Source organism: Scyliorhinus canicula, chromosome 12 (genome assembly GCF_902713615.1).
Source record: "Scyliorhinus canicula chromosome 12, sScyCan1.1, whole genome shotgun sequence".
Taxonomy (NCBI): Eukaryota; Metazoa; Chordata; class Chondrichthyes; order Carcharhiniformes; family Scyliorhinidae; genus Scyliorhinus; species Scyliorhinus canicula.
In genome coordinates this window covers 1,928,908-1,950,048 of record NC_052157.1, presented here as the reverse complement: position 1 = coordinate 1,950,048, position 21,141 = coordinate 1,928,908, and the positions used below count along the sequence as shown (strand labels likewise).

The window sequence follows — 21,141 nt, the reverse complement described above, 5'->3', positions numbered from 1 at the left end:
CCTCCCCTACACAACGCCCCTCAAACCCCCTCCCCTACACAACGCCCCTCAAACCCGCTCCCCTACACAGCGCCCCTCAAACCCCCTCCCCTACACAACGCCCCTCAAACCCCCTCCCCTACACAACGCCCCTCAAACCCGCTCCCCAACACAACGCCCCTCAAACCCGCTCCCCTACACAACACCCCTCAAACGCGTTCCCTACACAACACCCCTCAAACGCGTTCCCTACACAACACCCCTCAAACCCGTTCCCTACACGACGCCCCTCAAACCCGTTCCCCTACACGACGCCCCTCAAACCCGTTCCCCTACACAACACCCCTCAAACGCGTTCCCTACACAACGCCCCTCAAACCCGTTCCCCTACACAACACCCCTCAAACGCGTTCCCTACACAACGCCCCTCAAACCCGTTCCCTACACAGCGCCCCTCAAACCCGTTCCCTACACAACGCCCCTCAAACGCGTTCCCTACACAACCCCCCTCAAACCCGTTCCCCTACACAACACCCCTCAAACGCGTTCCCTACACAACGCCCCTCAAACGCGTTCCCTACACAACGCCCCGCCACCCAGTCCCACCTCTCCACCACAGCCCATTTCCTTACCATCGCAATATTTTCCGTCTAATAATAATTTATCAAATTCCCCCCCTCGCAGGGCGACCTGATAGAGGTCGACAAAATTATGAGGGGCATAGACAGAGTGGATAGTCAGAGGCTTTTTCCCAGGGTAGAGGGCTCAATTACCAGGGGGCATAGGTTTAAGGTGCGAGGGGCAAGGTTTAGAGGAGATGCACGAGGCAAGTTTTTTACACAGAGGGTAGTGAGTGCCTGGAACTCGCTGCCGGAGGAGGTGGTGGAAGCAGATACGATAGTGACATTTAAGAGGCATCTTGACAAATACATGAATAGGATGGGAACAGAGGGATATGGACCCAGGAAGTGTAGAAGATTTTAGTTCAGACGGGCAGCATGGTTGGTGCAGGCTTGGAGGGCCGAAGGGCCTGTTCCTGTGCTGTTTCTTTGTATCAAGCCTCTCGTTGTCCTTGTAAATATGACATTGACCACAGAGATTGCAGAAAGAGTTTTAAACACCTTAAGCCTGTTCTAAATTCATTAACAGTAGATAAAATTATTTGGAGAAATTACCACCACAATAGTCACAAGATGATCATTATGTTAAACCTCGAATCCTTAATTTGGTTTCAATTCCCATGAAGGCTGAGACCAGGGATTCTGAAACACAAACTCACTCAGACCTGGGCCGGGATTCTCCCCGACCCGGTGGGGCGGAGAGGGGGCGGAGGGTTCCCAGCGGGCGGGAATGGCGTGAACTACTCCGGCGTCGGGCCTCCCCAAAGGTGCGGCTGCTGACGTCATACAGGCGCATGCACAGGGGAGGGGGTTCTCTTCTGCCCCAGCCATGGTGAAGGCCATGGCGGGGCAGAAGAAAAAGAGTGCCCCCACGGCACAGGCCCACCCGCCGATCGGTGGGCCCCGATCGCGGGCCAGATCGCCCCGCGCCCCCCCCCAGGACCCCGGAGCCCGCCCGCACCGCCAATCCCGCCGGCACCAGACGTGCTTTGATTCCCGCCGGTGGGAACGGCCTGTCAGTGGCGGAGAATTCGGGCCACGGCGGGGGCGGGATTGACGCCGGCCCCGGGCGATTCCGCCCCTGACCTCAATTTCCAAAAGTCCAACAGGTGTTGACAAGGTGGAGGCAGAAAATGGAATAGAAGACCATTCAGCCCCTCGAGACTGCTCCTCGACTCAATTAAACCCTGGATAATGTGTTCCCAAAATCCATTTATCCACCTTAGCGCTGTCTACCTTTATACCCCAAGTCAATCAAAAATAGACAGGACGGATTGTTCTTTCCCTCTTTGTATATCTGAAACAGTTCATATGGAATAAATACTTTAACATAGTAATTATGTTATGGACAGAAGCCAGTGTGTGCACAGAGCGTCTCTTCAATCATAACCAGATGATCAGTTATTGCTGTCATTAGTAAAGGAACAAGGATTGGTCAGGTTAACTCCAATTTTCAAATGGCACAATGGAGCATTTTAACATCTACCGTAACCTGAAAATAAATACAGAGCTTTGGATGAGATATCAGTGAATGGATGGTCTTTCAAACAACACCTTGGTCAGAGTCACATCAGGCTCAATTACATGCTCAACATCCAGGGGAAAGTGTGCTGCCAGCAGCCATAGAACAGGATGGTTAAATAGGTTCATCACAACTCTCATTGTGCAATATGTGCCCCAATTTAGGAAACACCAATTGCCCCATGCATGCTTGCTAAATGCCACAACAGGCATTCACATTGACCCCAAGTTGTAGCAATGCACATGGATTATCCAGCAAGATTAAGGTTACACAAAGCTTTTTAAAAATACGCTATTTCAAATTAATACAAGATACCTCCAGATGTCCACACAGAGCAATGTAACATTAATTCAGCTATGCAAGTTCAGAGGCTCACCACAGGACATTCCCCATATCCCCCAAGGAGAGAGAGAGAGACAGACAGACAGAGAGATACATGTAAAAATAAAGACTCTCAGGATCTCCCACTCCTCCTATCACATCAGCTGGGAGAGATACTGGACCTTTAATGTGTTATTAAAATATGTTGTCTATGTTGCAGCCTTGTGAGTCCAATCAACAAAGAACAGGAATCTAGATCTGTACAACCTAAAAACTGCTCTCAAAGTGCTAGTCAGCTCTACCAGCACAGCATCTTTTAAAAATAAATTTAGAGTTATCTTTTTCCAATTAAGGGGCAATTTAGCGCGGCCAATCCACCTAGCCTGCACATCTTTGGGTTGTCGGGGTGAGACCCACGCAGACACGGGGAAAATGTGCAAACTCCACACAGACAGTGACCCAGGGCCGGGATTCGAATCTGGGTCCTCAGCGCCGTAGTCCCAGTGCCAACCACTGCGCCACCATGCTGCCCTCATCACAGCACAGTTAGTTATTTATCTATTTTAGGTGAACAAACCAGATATGCTGGTTTAGCACAGTGGGCTAAACAGCTGGCTTGTAATGCAGAACAATGCCAGCAGTGCAGGTTCAATTCCCGTACCGGCCTCCCCGAACAGGCGCCAGAATGTGGCGACTAGGGGCTTTTCACAGTAACTTCATTGAAGCCTACTCGTGACAATAAGTGATTATCATTATTATAATCTCACGGTTGCATAAATGACCGCATTAGGCCCAGACTATGGGTGAGGGGAAGGGTAATTGTCAGCATCTATTCTACTCTCTAAAATTGATCAAAATGTCATTGATGAAAAGAGAAAGATTAGTTGTCAAAGAAACCCCTGTTTGATTCGCTGAAATCTTTACCAGAATCTCTGACTATCAATTTGTTTCCTGAACTCTGAAATTGGCACCAATTGTTAGATTAACAAATGCTCTAAACCGCACCTTTCAGTCGACAGTAACAGTCTCATTAAACTATGAATCAACTGGTACTAAATGGGTGGCACTGTACCACACAGCATTGTAAATTGACATGGATTGTATGACCTCTTCCACCTGAATTAAGCCAAGAAATAACTCCAAACACTTCCAAAGATTTATAGCTTAGTTACACTGTACTGAGTCTTTCCACTGCAAACTCAAATGATGAATCAACCAGTGCCCCTGTAACAATAAAGGAATGTCACTGATGGATGGCAGGTGTTTGGAGGCCAATCTAAGATTAAATAGCTCCATTCTTTATGGATAGAGGAACTGAATCATTTTGTTTATGTTACGAGTTTTATAATCCAAAAGACTGACCTAAAAATGGTGGGAGTTGAAAGTCTTACCACAGTGTTGGGTAATTTAAAGTCAGTTAATTGATTTAAACATAAAGCAAATTACTGCGGATGCTGGAATCTGAAACGAAAGAGAAAATGCTGGAAAATCTCAGCAGGTCCGGCAGCATCTGTAGGGAGAGAAAAGAGCTAATGTTTCGAGTCCGAGATCCAGCAGAGGGCAGCAGAGCGGAGCCGCTGATTGGCTGTTGCGGGTAAAATTTCCATCAGTGCGTTTCGGACATTGTAACCAGGTGTACCTGTGCAAGACACCCTCAGTGTTCAAATGAAGGCAAGCATCCAGCAGAGGGCAGCAGAGCGGAGCCACTGATTGGCTGTTGCGGGTAAAATTTCCATCAGTGCGTTTCGGACATTGTAACCAGGTGTACCTGAGCAAGACACCCTCCATGTTCAAGTGGAGGCAGGCATCCATAAGAGGACAGCAGAGCGGAGCCGCTGATTGGCTGTTGCGGGGAAAATTTGCATCAGTGCATTGCGGTCACTGTATCCAGAAGGTGGTTTGTGAAGGTGCTGTTGTCAAGTGACAGTTAACTGTGACGTCACAGCCAGCAGGCAAGTGATTGGCAGGTGACTGGTAAGTAGTTTTTCTTTTCCCTGAGGTGTGTTGATAAGGTTTTTTATTTCTATTTTTTTATAGTGCGATTGGTAACAATTTTTCTTTTTTTTTCTTTTTCATTTATCTATTATTTGATATTATTGTTGGACTAAGTTAAGTTTAAGATTAAAAATGGCAGGAGATCTCAGACCCGTGTTATGCTCCTCTTGCTCAATGTGGGAGCTCAGGGACGTGGCTGATGTCCCTGGCTCCTTCACGGGAAGTGTGTCCAGCTGCAGCTCTTGTTAGACCGCATGACGGCTCTGGAGCTGCGGATGGACTCACTTTGGAGCATCCGCGATGCTCAGGAGGTAGTGGATAACATGTTTAGCGAATTGGTCATACCACAGATTAGGATTGGTGAGGGAGAAAGGGAACGGGTGACCAAAAGGCAGAGAAAAAGCAGGAAGGCAGTGCAGGTGTCCCCTGCGGTCATCTCCCTCCAAAACAGGTATACCGTTTTGGATACTGTTGGGGGAGATAGCTTACCAGGGGAAGGCAGCAGTAGCCAGGCTCATGGCACCGTGGCTGGCTCTGCTGTACAGAAGAGTGGGAAAAAGAGTGGAAGAGCTATAGTCATTGGGGATTCAATTGTAAGGGGAGTAGACAGGCGGTTCTGTGGTCGAAAACGAGACTCCCGAATGGTATGTTGCCTCCCAGGTGCACGGGTCAGGGATGTCTCAGATTGGCTGCAGAACATTCTGAAGGGGGAGGGTGAACAGCCAGTTGTCGTGGTGCATATAGGTAAAAAACGGGATGAGGTCCGACAAGCAGAATTTAGGGAGTTAGGAGCCAAGTTAAAAAGTCGGACCTCAGAGGTAGTAATCTCAGGATTGCTACCAGTGCCACGTGGTAGTCAGAGTAGAAATGAAAGAATAGGCAGGATGAATGCGTGGCTTGAGAGATGGTGCAGGAGGGAGGGGTTCAGATTTTTGGGACATTGGGACCAGTTCTGGGGGAGGTGGTACGACTACAAATTGGACGGTCTACATCTGGGCCAGACTGGAACCAATGTCCGTGGGGCTGCGTTTGCTAATGCTGTTGGGGAGGGTTTAAACTAATGTGACGGGGGGATGGGAACCAAATGAGGAGGTTAGTGGACAGTAAGGAGGTAGTAACAAAAGACTGTAAGGAACTAGATCATGAAGTCAGCGTGACTAAGGGGAAGAGTAGGCAGGGAGCAGATGATGAACGCAAAGGGACTGGTGGTCTGAGGTGCATTTGTTTTAATGCGAGAAGTGTAGTAGGTAAGGCAGATGAACGTAGGGTTTGGATTAGTACCTGGGAGTATGATGTTATTGCTATTACTGAGACTTGGTTGGGGGAAAGGCATGATTGGCAACTAAATATCCCAGGATATCGATGCTTCAGGCGGGATAGAGAGGGAGGTAAAAGGGGTGGAGGAGTTGTATTACTGGTCAGAGAGGATATCACAGCTATGCTGAAGGAGGGCACTATGGAGGACCCGAGTAGTGAGGCGATATGGGCAGAGCTCATAAATAGGAAGGGTGCGGTAAGAATGTTGGGGCTACAGACCTCCCAACACCGAGCGTGAGATAGAGGTACAAATATGTAAACAGATTATGGAAAGATGGAGGAGCAACAGGGTGGTGGTGATAGGAGATTTTAATTTTCCCAACATTGACTGGGATACACTTAGTGTCAGGGGTCTAGATGGAGCAGAATTTGTAAGGAGCATCCAGGAGGGTTTTCTAGAGCAGTATGTAAATAGTCCAAACTTGGGAAGGGGCCATACTGGACCTGGTGTTGGGGAATGAGCCCGGCCAGGTGGTTGAAGTTTCAGTCGGGATTACTTTGGGAATAGTGATCACAAAGAACAAAAAAAAAGTACAGCACAGGAACAGGCCCTTCAGCCCTCCAAGCCCGTGCCGACCATGCTGCCCGACTACAATCTTCTACACTTCCTGAGTCCGTATCCCTCTATTCCCATCCTATTCATGTATTTGTCAAGATGCCCCTTAAATGTCACTATCGTCCCTGCTTCCACCATTTCCTCCGGCAGCGAGTTCCAGGCACCCACTAAGTTCCAGGCACCCACTACCCTCTGTGTAAAAAACTTGCCTCGTACATCTACTCTAAACCTATGCCCCCTAGTAATTGACCCCTCTACCCTGGGGGAAAGCCTCTGACTATCCACTCTGTCTATGCCCCTCATAATTTTGTAGACCTCTATCAGGTTGCTCCTCAACCTTCATCGTTCCAGTGAGGACAAACTGAGTTTATTCAACCGTTCCTCATAGCTAATGCCCTCCACACCAGGCAACATCCTGGTAAATCTCTTCTGCACCCTCTCTAAAGCCTCCACATCCTTCTGGTAGTGTGGCGACCAGAATTGAACACTATACTCCCAAGTGTGGCCTAACTAAGGTTCTATACAGCTGCAACATGATTTGCCAATTCTTCTACTCCATGACCCGGCCAATGAAGGCAAGCATGCCGTATGCCTTCTTGACTACCTTCTCCACCTGTGTTGCCCCTATCTGTGACCTGTGGACCTGTACACCTAGATCTCTCTGACTTTCAATACTCTTGAGGGTTCTACCATTCACTGTATATTCCCTACCTGCATTAGACCTTCCAAAATGCATTACCTCACATTTGTCTGGATAAACTCCATCTGCCATCTCTCAGCCCATGTCACCAAACGATCTAAATCCTGCTGTATCCTTTGACAGTCCTCATCGCTATCCGCAATTCCACCAACCTTTGTGTCATCTGCAAACTTACTAATCAGACCAGTTATATTTTCCTCCAAATCATTGATATATACTACGAACAGCAAAGGTCCCAGCACTGATCCCTGCGGAACACCACTAGTCACAGCCCTCCAATCAGAAAAGCACCCTTCCATTGCTACTCTCTGCCTTCTATGACCTAGCCAGTTCTGTATCCATCTTGTCAGCTCACCTCTGATCCCGTGAAACTTCACCTTTTGTACCAGTCTGCCATGAGGGACCTTGTCAAAGGCCTTACTGAAGTCCATATAAACAACATCCACTGCCCTACCTGCATCAATCATCTTTGTGACCTCTTCGAAAAACTCTATCAAGTTAGTGAAACACAACCTCCCCTTCACAAAACCGTGCTGTCTCTCACTAATACGTCCATTTGCTTCCAAATGGGAGTAGATCCTATCTCGAAAAATTCTCTCCAGTAATTTCCCTACCACTGACGTTAGGCTCACCGGCCTGTAGTTCCCTGGATTATCCTCGCTACCCTTCTTAAACAAAGGAATAACAATTCCGTAAGTTTTAGAATACTCAAGGATAAAGACGAGAGTGGTCCTAAAGGAAGAGTGCTAAATTGGGAGAAGGCCAACTATACCAAAATTCGGCAGGAGCTGGGGAATGTGGATTGGGAACAGCTGTTTGAAGGTAAATCCACATTTGATATGTGGGAGGCTTTTAAAGAGAGGTTAATTAGAGTGCAGGACAGACATGTCCCTGTGAAAATGAGGGATAGAAATGGCAAGATTAGGGAACCATGGATGACAGGTGAAATTGTGAGACTAGCTAAGAGGAAAAAGGAAGCATACATTTTTTTTTTTTTTTTTTTAATTTAGATTAGCCAATTATTTTTTCCAATTAAGGGGCAATTTAGCGTGGCCAATCCACCTACTCTGCACATTTTTGGGTTGTGGGGGCGAAACCCACGCAGACACGGGGAGAACGTAAAGGAAGCATACATAAGGTCTAGGCGACTGAAGACAGACGAAGCTTTGGAAGAATATCGGGAATGTAGGACCAATCTGAAACGAGGAATCAAGAGGGCTAAAAAGGGTCATGAAATATCTTTAGCAAACAGGGTTAAGGAAAATCCCAAAGCTTTTTATTCATATAGAAGGAGCAAGAGGGTAACTAGAGAAAGTGTCGGCCCACTCAAGGCCAAAGGAGGAAAGTTATGAGTGGAGTCAGAGAAAATGGGTGAAATTCTTAATGAGTACTTTGCATCGGTATTCACCGAGGAGAGGGACATGACAGATGTTGAGGTTAGGGATAGATGTTTGATTACACTAGGTCAAGTCGGCATAAGGAGGGAGGATGTGTTGGGTATTCTAAAAGGCATTAAGGTAGACAAGTCCCCAGGTCCAGATGGGATTTATCCCAAGTTACTGAGGGAAGTGAGAGAGGAAATAGCTAGGGCCTTAACAGATATCTTTGCAGCATCCTTGAACACGGGTGAGATACCGGAGGACTGGAGAATTGCAAATGTTGTCCCCTTGTTTCAGAAGGGTAGCAGGGATAATTGAGGTAATTATAGACCCGTGAGCCTGACATCAATGGTAGGGAAGCTGCTGGAGAAGATACTGAGGGATAGGATCTATTCCCATTTGGAAGAAAATGGGCTTATCAGTGATAGGCAGCATGGTTTTGTGCAGGGAAGGTCATGTCTTATCAACTTAATAGAATTCTTTGAGGAAGTGACAAAATTGATTGATGAGGGAAGGGCTGTAGATGTCATACACATGGACTTTAGTAAGGCATTTGATAAGGTTCCCCATGGTAGGCTGATGGAGAAAGTGAAGTCTCATGGGGTCCAGGGTGTACTAGCTAGATGGATAAAGAGGAAATAGCTGGGGCCTTAACAGATATCTTTGCAGCATCCTTGAACACGGGTGAGATACCGGAGGACTGGAGAACTGGATAAAGAACTGGCTGGGCAACAGGAGACAGAGAGTAGTGGTGGAAGGGAGTTTCTCAAAATGGGGAACTGTCACCAGTGGTGTTCCACAGGGATTTGTGCTCGGACCACTGCTGTTTGTGATACACATAAATGACCTGGAGGAAGGTATAGGTGGTCTGATTAGCAAGTTTGCAGATGACACTAAGATTGGTGGAGTAGCAGATAGTGAAGGGGACTGTAAGAGAATACAGCGGAATATAGATAGATTGGAGAGATGGGCGGAGAAATGGCAGATGGAGTTCAATTCGGGCAAATGCGAGGTGATGCATTTTGGAAGATCCAATTCAAGAGCGAACTATACTGTAAATGAAAAAGCCCTGGGGAAAATTGATGTACAGAGAGATCTGGGTATTCAAGTCCATTGTACCCTGAAGGTGGCTGCGCAGGTCGATAGAGTGGTCAAGAAGGCATGCGGCATGCTTTCCTTCATCGGAAGGGGTATTGAGTACAAGAGTTGGGGCAGGTCATGTTACAGTTGTATAAGACTTTGGTTCGGCCACATTTGGAATACTGCGTACAGTTCTGTTCACCACATTACCAAAAGGATGTGGATGCTTTGGAGAAGGTGCAGAGGAGGTTCACCAGGATGTTGTCTGGTATGGAGGGCGCTAGCTATGAAGAGAGGTTGAGTAGATTAGTATTATTTTCATTAGAAAGACGGAGGTTGAGGGGAGACCTCATTGAGGTCTACAAAATCATGAGAGGTATAGACAGGGTGGATAGCAAGAAGTTTTTTCCCCAGAGTGGGGGACTCAACTACCAGGGGTCACGAGTTCAAGGTGAGAGGGAAAAGTTTAAGGGAGATATGCGTGGAAAGTTCTTTACGCAGAGGGTGGTGGGTGCCTGGAACGCATCGTCGGCGGAGGTGGTAGAGGCGGGCACGACAGCATCATTTAAGATGTATCTAGACAGATACATGAATGGGCAGGGAGCAGAGGGATACAGATCCTTAGAAAATAGGCGACAGTTTTAGATAGAGGATCTGGATCGGCGTGGGCTTGGAGGGCCGAAGGGCCTGTTCCTGTGCTGTAGTTTTTCTTTGTTCTTCTTTGTTCCGATGACTCTTTGTCAAAGCCCCTTTGACAAAGAGTCATTAGACTCGAAACGTTAGCTCTTTTCTCTCCTTACAGATGCTGCCAGACCTGCCATGATTTTCCAGCATTTTCTCTTTCGCAATTGATTTAATCATATCAGTAATAACGATCATGAAATAACCAGATAATTGGGAAAACCCATGTGTTTACTGACACCCTTTTGAGAAGGTGATCAGATGGTCTGGCCTACATGGTTCTTCAGACACACAGCAACGTGGATGATTGCTAAATACTCTCTGAAATGGCTGAGCAAGGCATTCTGTTGCACAAAACCCTCTACAAAAATTACAGAAAGAATAAAACTGGATGCACCATCCAGCATTGACTGGAGGTACCCCCTGCTCAGTCAATCCTGCAAAGTCCTCTTGGGGCTTGTACCAAAATTGGGAGGACTGTCCCACAGTCCAATCAATTAACAGCCTGACACAGTCACACTCATCAAATTATATCCTTCAGCCAATATCCTATACTTCTTCACCACTCCCATGTCCTGCCTATCTGACAGAGGAGGTCTACCAAATGTTGTTAATCTTTGCAATTCTCTTCCGCTGACAGCAGTGAGGGTTTTCATTGAACATATTCAAGGCCGAGTTCCTGAGCTTGGTGAGAGTTGCGGGTTACTGGGACAGGCAGGATGGTGAAGTTAATCCCACAATCAGATCAGCCTCACAAACATTATTGAGTTCTTCGAGAAGGTGACCAAACAGGTGGATGAGGGTAAAGCAGTTGATGTGGTGTATATGGATTTCAGTAAAGCGTTTGATAAGGTTCCCCACGGTAGGCTATTGCAGAAAATACAGAGGCATGGGATTCAGGGTGATTTAGCAGTTTGGATCAGAAATTGGCTAGCTGGAAGAAGACAAAGGGTGGTGGTTGATGGGAAATGTTCTGACTGGTGTCCAGTTACTAGTGGTGTACCACAAGGATCTGTTTTGGGGCCGCTGCTGTTTGTCATTTTTATAAATGACCTGGAAGAGGGTGTAGAAGGATGGGTGAGTAAATTTGCGGATGACACTAAAGTCGGTGGAGTTATGGACAGTGCGGAAGGATGTTACAAGTTACAGAGGGACATAGATAAGCTGCAGAGCTGGGCTGACAGGTGGCAAATGGAGTTTAATGCAGAAAGGTGTGAGGTGATTCATTTTGGAAGGAATAACAGGAAGACAGAGTACTGGGCTAATGGTAAGATTCTTGGTAGTGTAGGCGAGCAGAGAGATCTCGGTGTCCATGTCAATAGAAAGTTGCCACCCAGGTTGAGAGGGTTGTTAAGAAGGCGTACGGTGGGTTAGCTTTTATTGGTGGAGGAATTGAGTTTCGGAGCCATGAGGTCATGTTGCAGTTACGGCCGCATTTGGAGTACTGCGTGCAGTTCTGGTTGCCGCATTATAGGAAGGATGTGGAAGCATTGGAAAGGGTACAGAGGAGATTTACAAGGATGTTGCCTGGTATGGAGGGAAGATCTTACGAGGAAAGGCTGAAGGACTTGAGGCTGTTTTCGTTAGAGAGAAGAAGGTTAAGACGTGACTTAATTGAGGCATACAAGATGATCAGAGGATTAGATAGGGTGGACATTGAGAGCCTTTTTCCTCAGGTGGTGATGTCCAGCACGAGGGGACATAGCTTTAAATTGAGGGGAGATAGATATAGGACAGATGTCAGAGGTAGATTCTTTACTCAGAGAGTAGTAAGGGTGTGGAATGCCCTGCCTGCAACAGTAGTGGACTCACCAACACTAAACGCATTCAAATGGTCATTGGATAGGCATATGGACGATAAGGGAATAGTGTAGATGGGCTTTAGAGGGGTTTCACAGGTCGGCGCAACATCGAGGGCCGAAGGGCCTGTACTGCGCTGTAATGTTCTATGCTCTTCGGGAAAAGAAAGCTCCAGGGACTGAATGGCCTCTTCCTGTTCCTTGTGTAATTCAAAGAGCATTAAACACCGTCAGATAGCAAATTACTCTGGATGTAACTCATACAAATCCAGATAAAGGACCGTGAGCTTCAAACATTACAAGGAAAACTAATGGCATTCTCAAATTATCTAGGAGCACAGTGGTTAGCACTGTTACTTCACAGCTCCAGGGTCCCAGGTTCGATTCCGGGCTTGGGTCACTGTCTGTGCGGAATCTGCACGTTCTCCCCGTGTCTGCGTGGGTTTCCTCCGGGTGCTCCGGTTTCCTCCCACAAGTCCCGAAAGACGTGCTGTTAGGTAATTTGGACATTCTGAATTATGACTAAACAAACTGGGAGCAAAAATCCTTTTTGAGGAAAGAAGTGTCACTTCTGCCGAGTGCTGAACATTTTCATTTTACAGGGGGCACTAATCAGGTTTTTAAAATACCAAAGAGATGGATATTGTAAATGGACCGAGTTTAACTTAAACAGGTCAGAGGGCTGGTTTAGCACCGTGGGCTAAACAGCTGGCTTGTAATGCAGAGAAAAACATTCTCCTAACCTCAGTCCGAAAAAGACGATCCCTAATTTTAAAACAGTGCCCCCTAGATCCAGACTCACCCACAGAGGAACATCCTTTCCACGTCCACCTTGTAGAGGCCATTCAGGATCTTGCATGCTGTAGATATAATGTAACGTTGAAATGTAGACAATTTACCAAGGGATGCTAACTTCTAAATCACGTGTCTATAAGTGAGATAGAAGGAAAGCACGTCACTAATTGGTCATACAATGGAGGAAAGAGAAAGAAAGGGTGCATTGTTTAACCAGGAACAAGGACATAGCCAATGGCAAGACAAACATCTCCAATGAATAAAAATCCTCTAATCAAAGAGTAGACTGGAATGTGCTATATATTGTCACAATGATGGAGAAAACCCCCAAATTACTTATGGACATATTAAACTTTTAAGTAATACACGTGTTTTTAACAATGGACATACAAGCTGGAGATGGCCAAGGTTGGATATTCAGTTAGTGTCTGAATTTCTCCCGTGTGGGTGGTACCAAGAGAGAGACAATGGAATGTCACACCCCACCTCAGTCATTTGAAAGCAAGGAGCCAGGCAAACCTGAATCGCAATCTCCTGTGGAGATAATGGAAGCGGAGTATCATCTCAGCAGAATTATATCCCGTAGATTATGTCCTAGACTGGTTTGTGGATTTTCACGTTCCAGGAATACACAAGAGACAGGGATAAAAATCTGGGGAAAAGAACTGGGTCAGAGAGTGTGATACAGAAACAAAAACAGCAGAGTGCCCCCCCCCCCCCCCCCCCCCGGGCAGGTAAAGATGCAAGCCTTGCTCGCTCTCTTTAATTGCTGAAGCAAGATATGTCAGCAAAGCCACAGCTGCAAAAGGAAGCAAGACAATTCGTCAGCTAAACTGCAGGACTCTGGGATCGTCAAACCAACTAGTCAGCGCCACTGGAATGACGAATTTCAAATGGCTGCCAGATTTCACCATGTCCTCCTCACAGACCAATCAAAGACAGAGTCATATCTTTTAAAACACAATTTTGGACTCAGTTCTCGTTGTTAATCTGTGTGAACATGTTTTATTTTTTTAAATGTTTGGTAGCTAATAAAGTCTTGCTGAACTCAAGAAAGTCCGGCTCATTTTAAAACAGAAACATTGGGACTGGGAATAGGAATCTGCCAGCGAAGGAATCATTTTTGAAGTAATCTTGCGGTGACCAACTGAACGGATTGAATAAAGAAAGGAAGCCAGTTCAGCCCTCCTCACCTGGGGCAGGACAATTTGGGGGGGTACCCCATCCAGAATTTGGGTCTGTGCCATCATAGTTCTCACAGAGAGGATGGAGGGTAACAGACAGGGTGACCTTGTCAGGGGGCTGGTCAGAACATTGTCTAAAATACGACAGAAATTGTTTTTTTTTTTCTTTACAGTACAGAAGGAGGCCATTCGGCCCATCGAGTCTGCACCGGCTCCTGGAAAGAGCACCCTACCCAAGGTCCACACCTCCACCCTATTCCCATAACCCAGTAACCCCACCCGTGAGGCTGCCCTGGGTCCTCGGTGCTGTGAAGCTGCGCTGCATCACCGTGCCACCGTGCTGCCCTGGTCCTCGGTGCCGTGAGGCTGCCCTGGGTCCTCGGTGCCGTGAGGCTGCCCTGGGTCCTCGGTGCCATGAGGCTGCCCTGGGTCCTCGGTGCCGTGAGGCTGCCCTGGGTCCTCGGTGCCGTGAGGCTGCCCTGGGTCCTCGGTGCCGTGAGGCTGCCCTGGGTCCTCAGTGCCACCGTGCTGCCCTGGGTCCTCGGTGCCGTGAGGCTGCCCTGGGTCCTCGGTGCCGTGAGGCTGCCCTGCATCACCGTGCCACCGTGCTGCCCTGGGTCCTCAGTGCCATGAGGCTGCCCTGGGTCCTCAGTGCCATGAGGCTGCCCTGCATCACCGTGCCACCGTGCTGCCCTGGGTCCTCGGTGCCGTGAGGCTGCCCTGGGTCCTCAGTGCCACCGTGCTGCCCTGGGTCCTCGGTGCCGTGAGGCTGCCCTGGGTCCTCGGTGCCGTGAGGCTGCACTGCATCACCGTGCCACCGTGCTGCCCTGGGTCCTCGGTGCCGTGAGGCTGCGCTGCATCACCGTGCCACCGTGCTGCCCTGGGTCCTCGGTGCCGTGAGGCTGCGCTGCATCACCGTGCCACCGTGCTGCCCTGGGTCCTCGGTGCCGTGAGGCTGCACTGCATCACCGTGCCACCGTGCTGCCCTGGGTCCTCGGTGCCGTGAGGCTGCGCTGGGTCCTCAGTGCCGTGAGGCTGCACTGCATCACCGTGCCACCGTGCTGCCCTGGGTCCTCGGTGCCGTGAGGCTGCGCTGGGTCCTCAGTGCCGTGAGGCTGCACTGCATCACCGTGCCACCGTGCTGCCCTGGGTCCTCGGTGCCGTGAGGCTGCCCTGGGTCCTCGGTGCCGTGAGGCTGCACTGCATCACCGTGCCACCGTGCTGCCCTGGGTCCTCGGTGCCATGAGGCTGCCCTGGGTCCTCGGTGCCGTGAGGCTGCCCTGGGTCCTCGGTGCCGTGAGGCTGCGCTGCACCACTGCGCCGTCCTTTGAGTTTGATAAATTAAAAGTCATCCTATCAAAGCTTAGAGGGCAACGTAGTGTAACTAGAGTTCAGGCAACCTTGCGGATACCACAGCCGTCAATGTAAATCCCCATTAATAGACACATCCATCCATATAGGGAAATGGAAAGATTCATTTCTTGAAGGTTCTGTATTTGTATTGTGGAAATAAAAAGGTCTGTACATCAGCACATCGGAATCAAGTCATTTTATGATATTATTTGAAAGTTGGCTTTGGCTTTAGTATTTATATAAATTCATAGAAAATATTAAACATCTAACAAAATAAATAAACAGATCATCTAAATCATAATAGTTAATGATAATGTTTGAAAAGCTTTTTTTTTTTAAACATTTGCTCCTAGATTCACATATATATATATATATTTTTTTCTTCAAACTTATAAACCAGGATCAGTAGTTGGGTCTCAGGGAGGAGGAAGTGCTTCTTCAAATGGATCTGAAAAATAGACTTTTCATTAACGCGGTTTCCTTCATTTCTTTGCATTTCTCGGTGGCAGCTTTGTTTTCTGGGTCTCTCTGTGCAGGTGGCCAGACAACCTCTACTCAAACTGCTCCATGATAAACGTACAGACACCCAGGACATTCCCAACACTGAAAGGAAGCAGCCAGTCTGACTGTTTAAAAGTGAGGAACAATGCCCTTCAGCAGCTGATTCGGAGGGTCAAACACAAACTTTGTCCGTCCAGCGAGGGAACTTTACACTGGAGCGGGATTACACAGCATCAACCCAGCGTCAAAACATTCAAAAACAGACAGCCAAGTAGGAGCAAAGCTTCCCTACTTCCGCATTTTCACTGGGATGTCACATTTGGCTTTGCCCCAATTTGAAGAAATCCAATGGGAAGCAGCGCAGAACTTGTCCAAATGGCGGTGAGGCTGGATATGTCCGGGGGGCAGTCCATGGCCAGGTCACTGTTCAGCAGGACGGAGAGAGTGCAGCTTCTGGTCATCCAGACACTTCCAATATTTGAAGTTAGTTGTCAAGTACTGGATCAAGTTAGGCAGGTCAGCAAACACTATAATCAAAACAAAAGTGAAGACTCAAATCAAATAATTGATTATTAGAAAGATTAAAGAGACTGGGGTTATTTTCACTAGAGAGAGAGAGAGAGAAGGATGAGGGTAATCTGTTAGGGCTCTTCAAAACCAAGGGCAGATAGGGCAGAGAAGATCTTTCCATTTGCAGACAGTCCAAAACTCCAGGCGAGAGGTGAGAGTCACTGAAAAGTCCAAAGATTCATAATCAGGGAATGGTTAGGGTTAGAATGTGGAACTCACTAAAATAGGAGAATACAGATGTGTTCGAGGGGATACATGAAGGAGAAAATAATAATAATAATCTTTTATTATCACAAGTAAGAATTTATTGTGAAAAGCCCCTAGTTGCCACATTCTGGCGCCTGTTCGGGTGAGCTGGTACAAACCAGCTGTCTAGCCCACTAAGCTAAACCAGCCCATTGAGGGATAGAATAGATGGATAGAATAGAGGGATAGAATGACTGAGTTAAGATGAAGGGAAGGTAGGAGCCAACTTGTGTTCAACATAAACGCTGACATTGGGCAGAATGGCTAGTTTCTGCTCTATAGATAAAATCAAACATCAATCAAACAGATTTATCTCTGTTATTTTTGAGAGTTTGCTGGACTAACTGATTGATTGGGTAGATGATGTAAATAGTGTGGCAGGATGCACACATGGAGCACAGCCGGCAACATAGACTGGCGGCACAAAATGGTTTGGTTCCGTGCTAACTAATTTGACAGAGACAGAGAAAAACAGCAGTGTGCGCAGAGTAACAGCAATTATTATCTTGAAAATGTACATCAGTAGAAACATCAGGCTACAGATGGGTTTGAGAGAGGTACGGTCTGTGCCTCAGTACAGAATCTTGTGCACAATGGGCTCCAGGTAAAGAGGACTACACTCAGCTCCATTCAACAGCACTGGATAGTTGCAGCACGTGGTACAGTAGAGCTGAAAAATTAAATGAAAATCGCTTATTGTCACAAGTAGGCTTCAATGAAGTTACTGTGGAAAGCCCCTAGTCGCCACATTCCGGCACCTGTTCGGGGAGGCCGGTACGGGCTGTTTCATCCATGGTCTTTGCAGAGTGCAACAATCAACACTTAAGAGGAACAACAGACTGCTAAATAGGAGGAATGGAATAAGATGGCAAAATGTGAAGACAAAGAATAAAAATGATTAAAGAAATGTCAGTGATGTAACATCATTTCAATGACCGTGCCACATTATCTTTTGAACGAAAGAACATATTGACAGTTTTGGTGAGAGTACAAATCTGTTAGGGAAAAATCAAGAGACTTACCATCCCAAGCATCAAACATATCTGTTAAAAAGTAATCAATAAACGAGATTTGAGACTTGGGGATGCTGCAGGTGTTTCGATCAAACACAGGCATTACCACAGGTAATCCTTGTTGCTTCTCCTCATCTGTCTGTGAACAAGACAAAGGTGAAAAAGTTCAACTAATTCCAATAACATCTTGCATGTCAAAAAATGCAATACATAGACATGGCGGCCACCATGTTCATGAACATAGTCCATGTTGGTAGAACGTGGTTACTCAGTCTCCAGCTTTCTGTACACAATCTTTCGGATCTCAGTGGAGCTGAACTACCTTGCAAAGAAGAACAAAGAAAATTACAGCACAGGAACAGGCCCTTCGGCCCTCCCAGCCTGCGCCGATCCAGATCCTTTATCTAAACCTGTTGCCTATTTTCCAAGGTCTACTTCCCTCTGTTCCCCGCCCGTTCATATATCTGTCCAGATGCATCTTAAATGATGCTATCGTACCCGCCTCTACCACCTCCCCTGGCAAAGCATTCCAGGCACCCATCACCCTCTGCGTAAAAAACTTTCCACGCACATCTCCCTTAAACTTTAAAGAATACAGGGAGGAACAAGGTAGAAATGAGACATGACAAGGTCTAGATTGACTATCCAACACCGTGGAACATAATGGTTGGCACGGGCTACGGATAAGTGGCTCCATCAGCCTTTGAGAGCAAGAGAATTGTGGCACTTGCAGGTATTTCATGAAAAAACAAGGGGAGGTTTGAAGAGCTCAGCCAGGGAGGAAAACCCAGGCTCACAAAACACTCTCTGCCAGGGACACGGGTTTCATAGAATTTATCATAGAATTTACAGTGCAGAAGGAGGCCATTCAGCCCATCGAGTCTGCACCGGCTCTTGGAAAGAGCACCCTACCCAAGGTCAACACCTCCACCCTATCCCCATAACCCAGTAACCCCGCCCAACACTAAGGGTAATTTTGGACACTAAGGGCAATTTATCATGGCCAATCCACCTAACCCGCACATCTTTGGACTGTGGGAGGAAACCGGAGCACCCGGAGGAAACCCACGCACACACGGGGAGGATGTGCAGACTCCGCACAGACAGTGACCCAAGCCGGAATCGAACCTGGGACCCTGGAGCTATGAAGCAATTGTGCTATCCACAATGCTACCGTGCAGCCTCTCGATTCTCCTCTGCTCCTCAGAACAAGTTGACAGAAATTGGTGACAGCAATTGGTCAGGTTGGGCAATAGAGGACAGGAAGTATCCAATTAGATACATTTTTCCTATAGGACCCTTTACCAAACTAAAAAGCACCAAAAGGCTCTTTCAAAGACACACTGACTAGTTACTAATGGACAACGGCTTTGGAAACGTGTTAACAAACGCATATGTGGATTTCTGTGTGGGAGTATTCAAAGTGAATAAGTGGTGGGATGGATCCTGTGATTCAGGTAGTTTTGCTTATGGTAGTTCTCTTCATGTTTCAGAATTACTTTGTTTCTAAAAGAACTGAGAGAAAAGCATGAAGACTAAATAATGAAAAACCTTTCAGCTTATATCTGCATATTGCCTTTAATTCATGATGTCTCAAGGTATTTCAGGAGATAGAAAACTCTTGCCAAACAATAGGCATTGGATTACAGGTCTTTGAGGGATGGGTTTGAAGAGAACCAGGGAATTAGAAAGAGAAAGGGGTGGGGGTGGGTGAGATCCTGCCAGTGAAGGGGAGGGGGTGGGGGTGGGTGAGATCCTGCCAGTGAAGGGGAGGGGGAGGGGGTGGGGGAGATCCTGCCAGTGAAGGGGAGGGGAGGGGGTGGGTGAGATCCTGCCAGTGAAGGGGAGGGGGTGGGGGTGGGTGAGATCCTGCCAGTGAAGGGGAGGGGGTGGGGGTGGGTGAGATCCTGCCAGTGAAGGGGAGGGGGTGGGGGTGGGTGAGACCCTGCCAGTGAAGGGGAGGGTGTGGGGGTGGGTGAGGCCCTGCCAGTGAAGGGGAGGGGGTGGGGGTGGGTGAGATAATACCAGTGAAGGGGATGGGGGTGGGGGTGGGTGAGACCCTGCCAGTGAAGGGGAGGGGGTGGGGGTGAGTGAGATCCAGCCAGTGAATGGGAGGGGGTGGGGGTGGGTGAGATAATACCAGTGAAGGGGATGGGGGTGGGTGAGACCCTGCCAGTGAATGGGAGGGGGTGGGGGTGGGTGAGACCCTGCCAGTGAAGGGGAGGGGAGGGGGTGGGTGAGATCCAGCCAGTGAAGGGGAGGGGAGGGGGTGGGTGTGATCCTGCCAGTGAAGGGGAGGGGAGGGGGTGGGTGTGATCCTGCCAGTGAAGGGGAGGGGAGGGGTTGGGTGTGATCCTGCCAGTGAAGGGGAGGGGAGGGGAGGGGTGGGTTAGACCCTGCCAGTGAAGGAGAGGGGAGGGGGTGGGGTGGGTGAGATCCTGCCAGTGAAGGGGAGGGGAGGGGGGGGGTGTGATCCTGCCAGTGAAGGGGAGGGGAGGGGGTGGGTGAGACCCTGCCAGTGAAGGAAAGGGGAGGGGGTGGGGTGGGTGAGATCCTGCCAGTGAAGGGGAGGGGAGGGGGTGGGTGAGATCCTGCCAGTGAAGGGGAGGGGGTGGGTGTGATCCTGCCAGTGAAGGGGAGGGGAGGGGGTGGGTGTGATCCTGCCAGTGAAGGGGAGGGGAGGGGGTGGGTGTGATCCTGCCAGTGAAGGGGAGGGGAGGGGGTGGGTGTGATCCTGCCAGTGAAGGGGAGGGGAGGGCAGTTAACAAGAGCAGACATTAAAGAAACCAGCTGCAACCTTTGTAAAATGTGTACTTCACAAAAATTGCCAGTGCTATTCTTAGTTTGCTACATTTTAATACAATCAACGTTGGAGGATAAGGAGAGAAAGAAGATAAAAAATTCAGCGTCTCACCTGAGCAAAGTATTCTTCTGAAATGCGGGCAGCCCACTCGATACAGAGCTTGAGGGGTCGGCATGGATTGGAGATGTCCGCACATTTAATCAACATACGTTTGATCAAAGTTCGGTTTTCAGGAGAGGTGAGGATGGTGTTGAATGAATCTTCATTACTGCCAGCGTTCTGGAATGGAATCAGTGAGAGTACACTGCACAGCACTGAGCAGAAACACAAAGCACTCAAAGGACACGGCAGGGGGCAAATATACTTTGGCACAGTTTTATATTCTTTTTAAAAAATAAATTTAGAGTACCCAATTCATGTTTACCAATTAAAGGGCAATTTAACATGGCCAATCCACCTACCCTGCACATCTTTCTGTTGTGGGGGTGAGACCCACGCAAACACGGGGAGAATGTGCGAACTCCACACGGACAGTGACCCAGAGCCGGGATCGAACCTGGGACCTCGGTGCCGTGAGGCAGCAGGGCTAACCCACTGCGCCACCATGTTGCCCTATAAGGAGGCCAATACTGGCCACAATACTCCAAATGTGGTCTCACCAATGTCCTGTACAACTGAAGCATAACCTCCCTACTTTTGTAGTCCATTCCCCTGCAGTAAATTATAA

General features: G+C 48.1%; 1 protein-coding gene across 1 annotated transcript in view; it reads right to left on the bottom strand.

The window, feature by feature from the left end:
- Positions 1-15,465: 15,465 nt before the first annotated feature.
- The window catches only part of pde8a (phosphodiesterase 8A), an 82,718-nt gene continuing 77,042 nt past the window's right edge, over positions 15,466-21,141 (bottom strand). The window contains exons 19-21 of the mRNA XM_038813225.1: positions 20,526-20,693; positions 17,621-17,750; positions 15,466-16,309 (exon numbers count right to left, since the gene is read on the bottom strand). Coding sequence (XP_038669153.1) covers positions 16,203-16,309; positions 17,621-17,750; positions 20,526-20,693 — 405 coding nt within the window. The 3' untranslated portion in view covers positions 15,466-16,202. The remainder of the gene's footprint in view (positions 16,310-17,620; positions 17,751-20,525; positions 20,694-21,141) is intronic.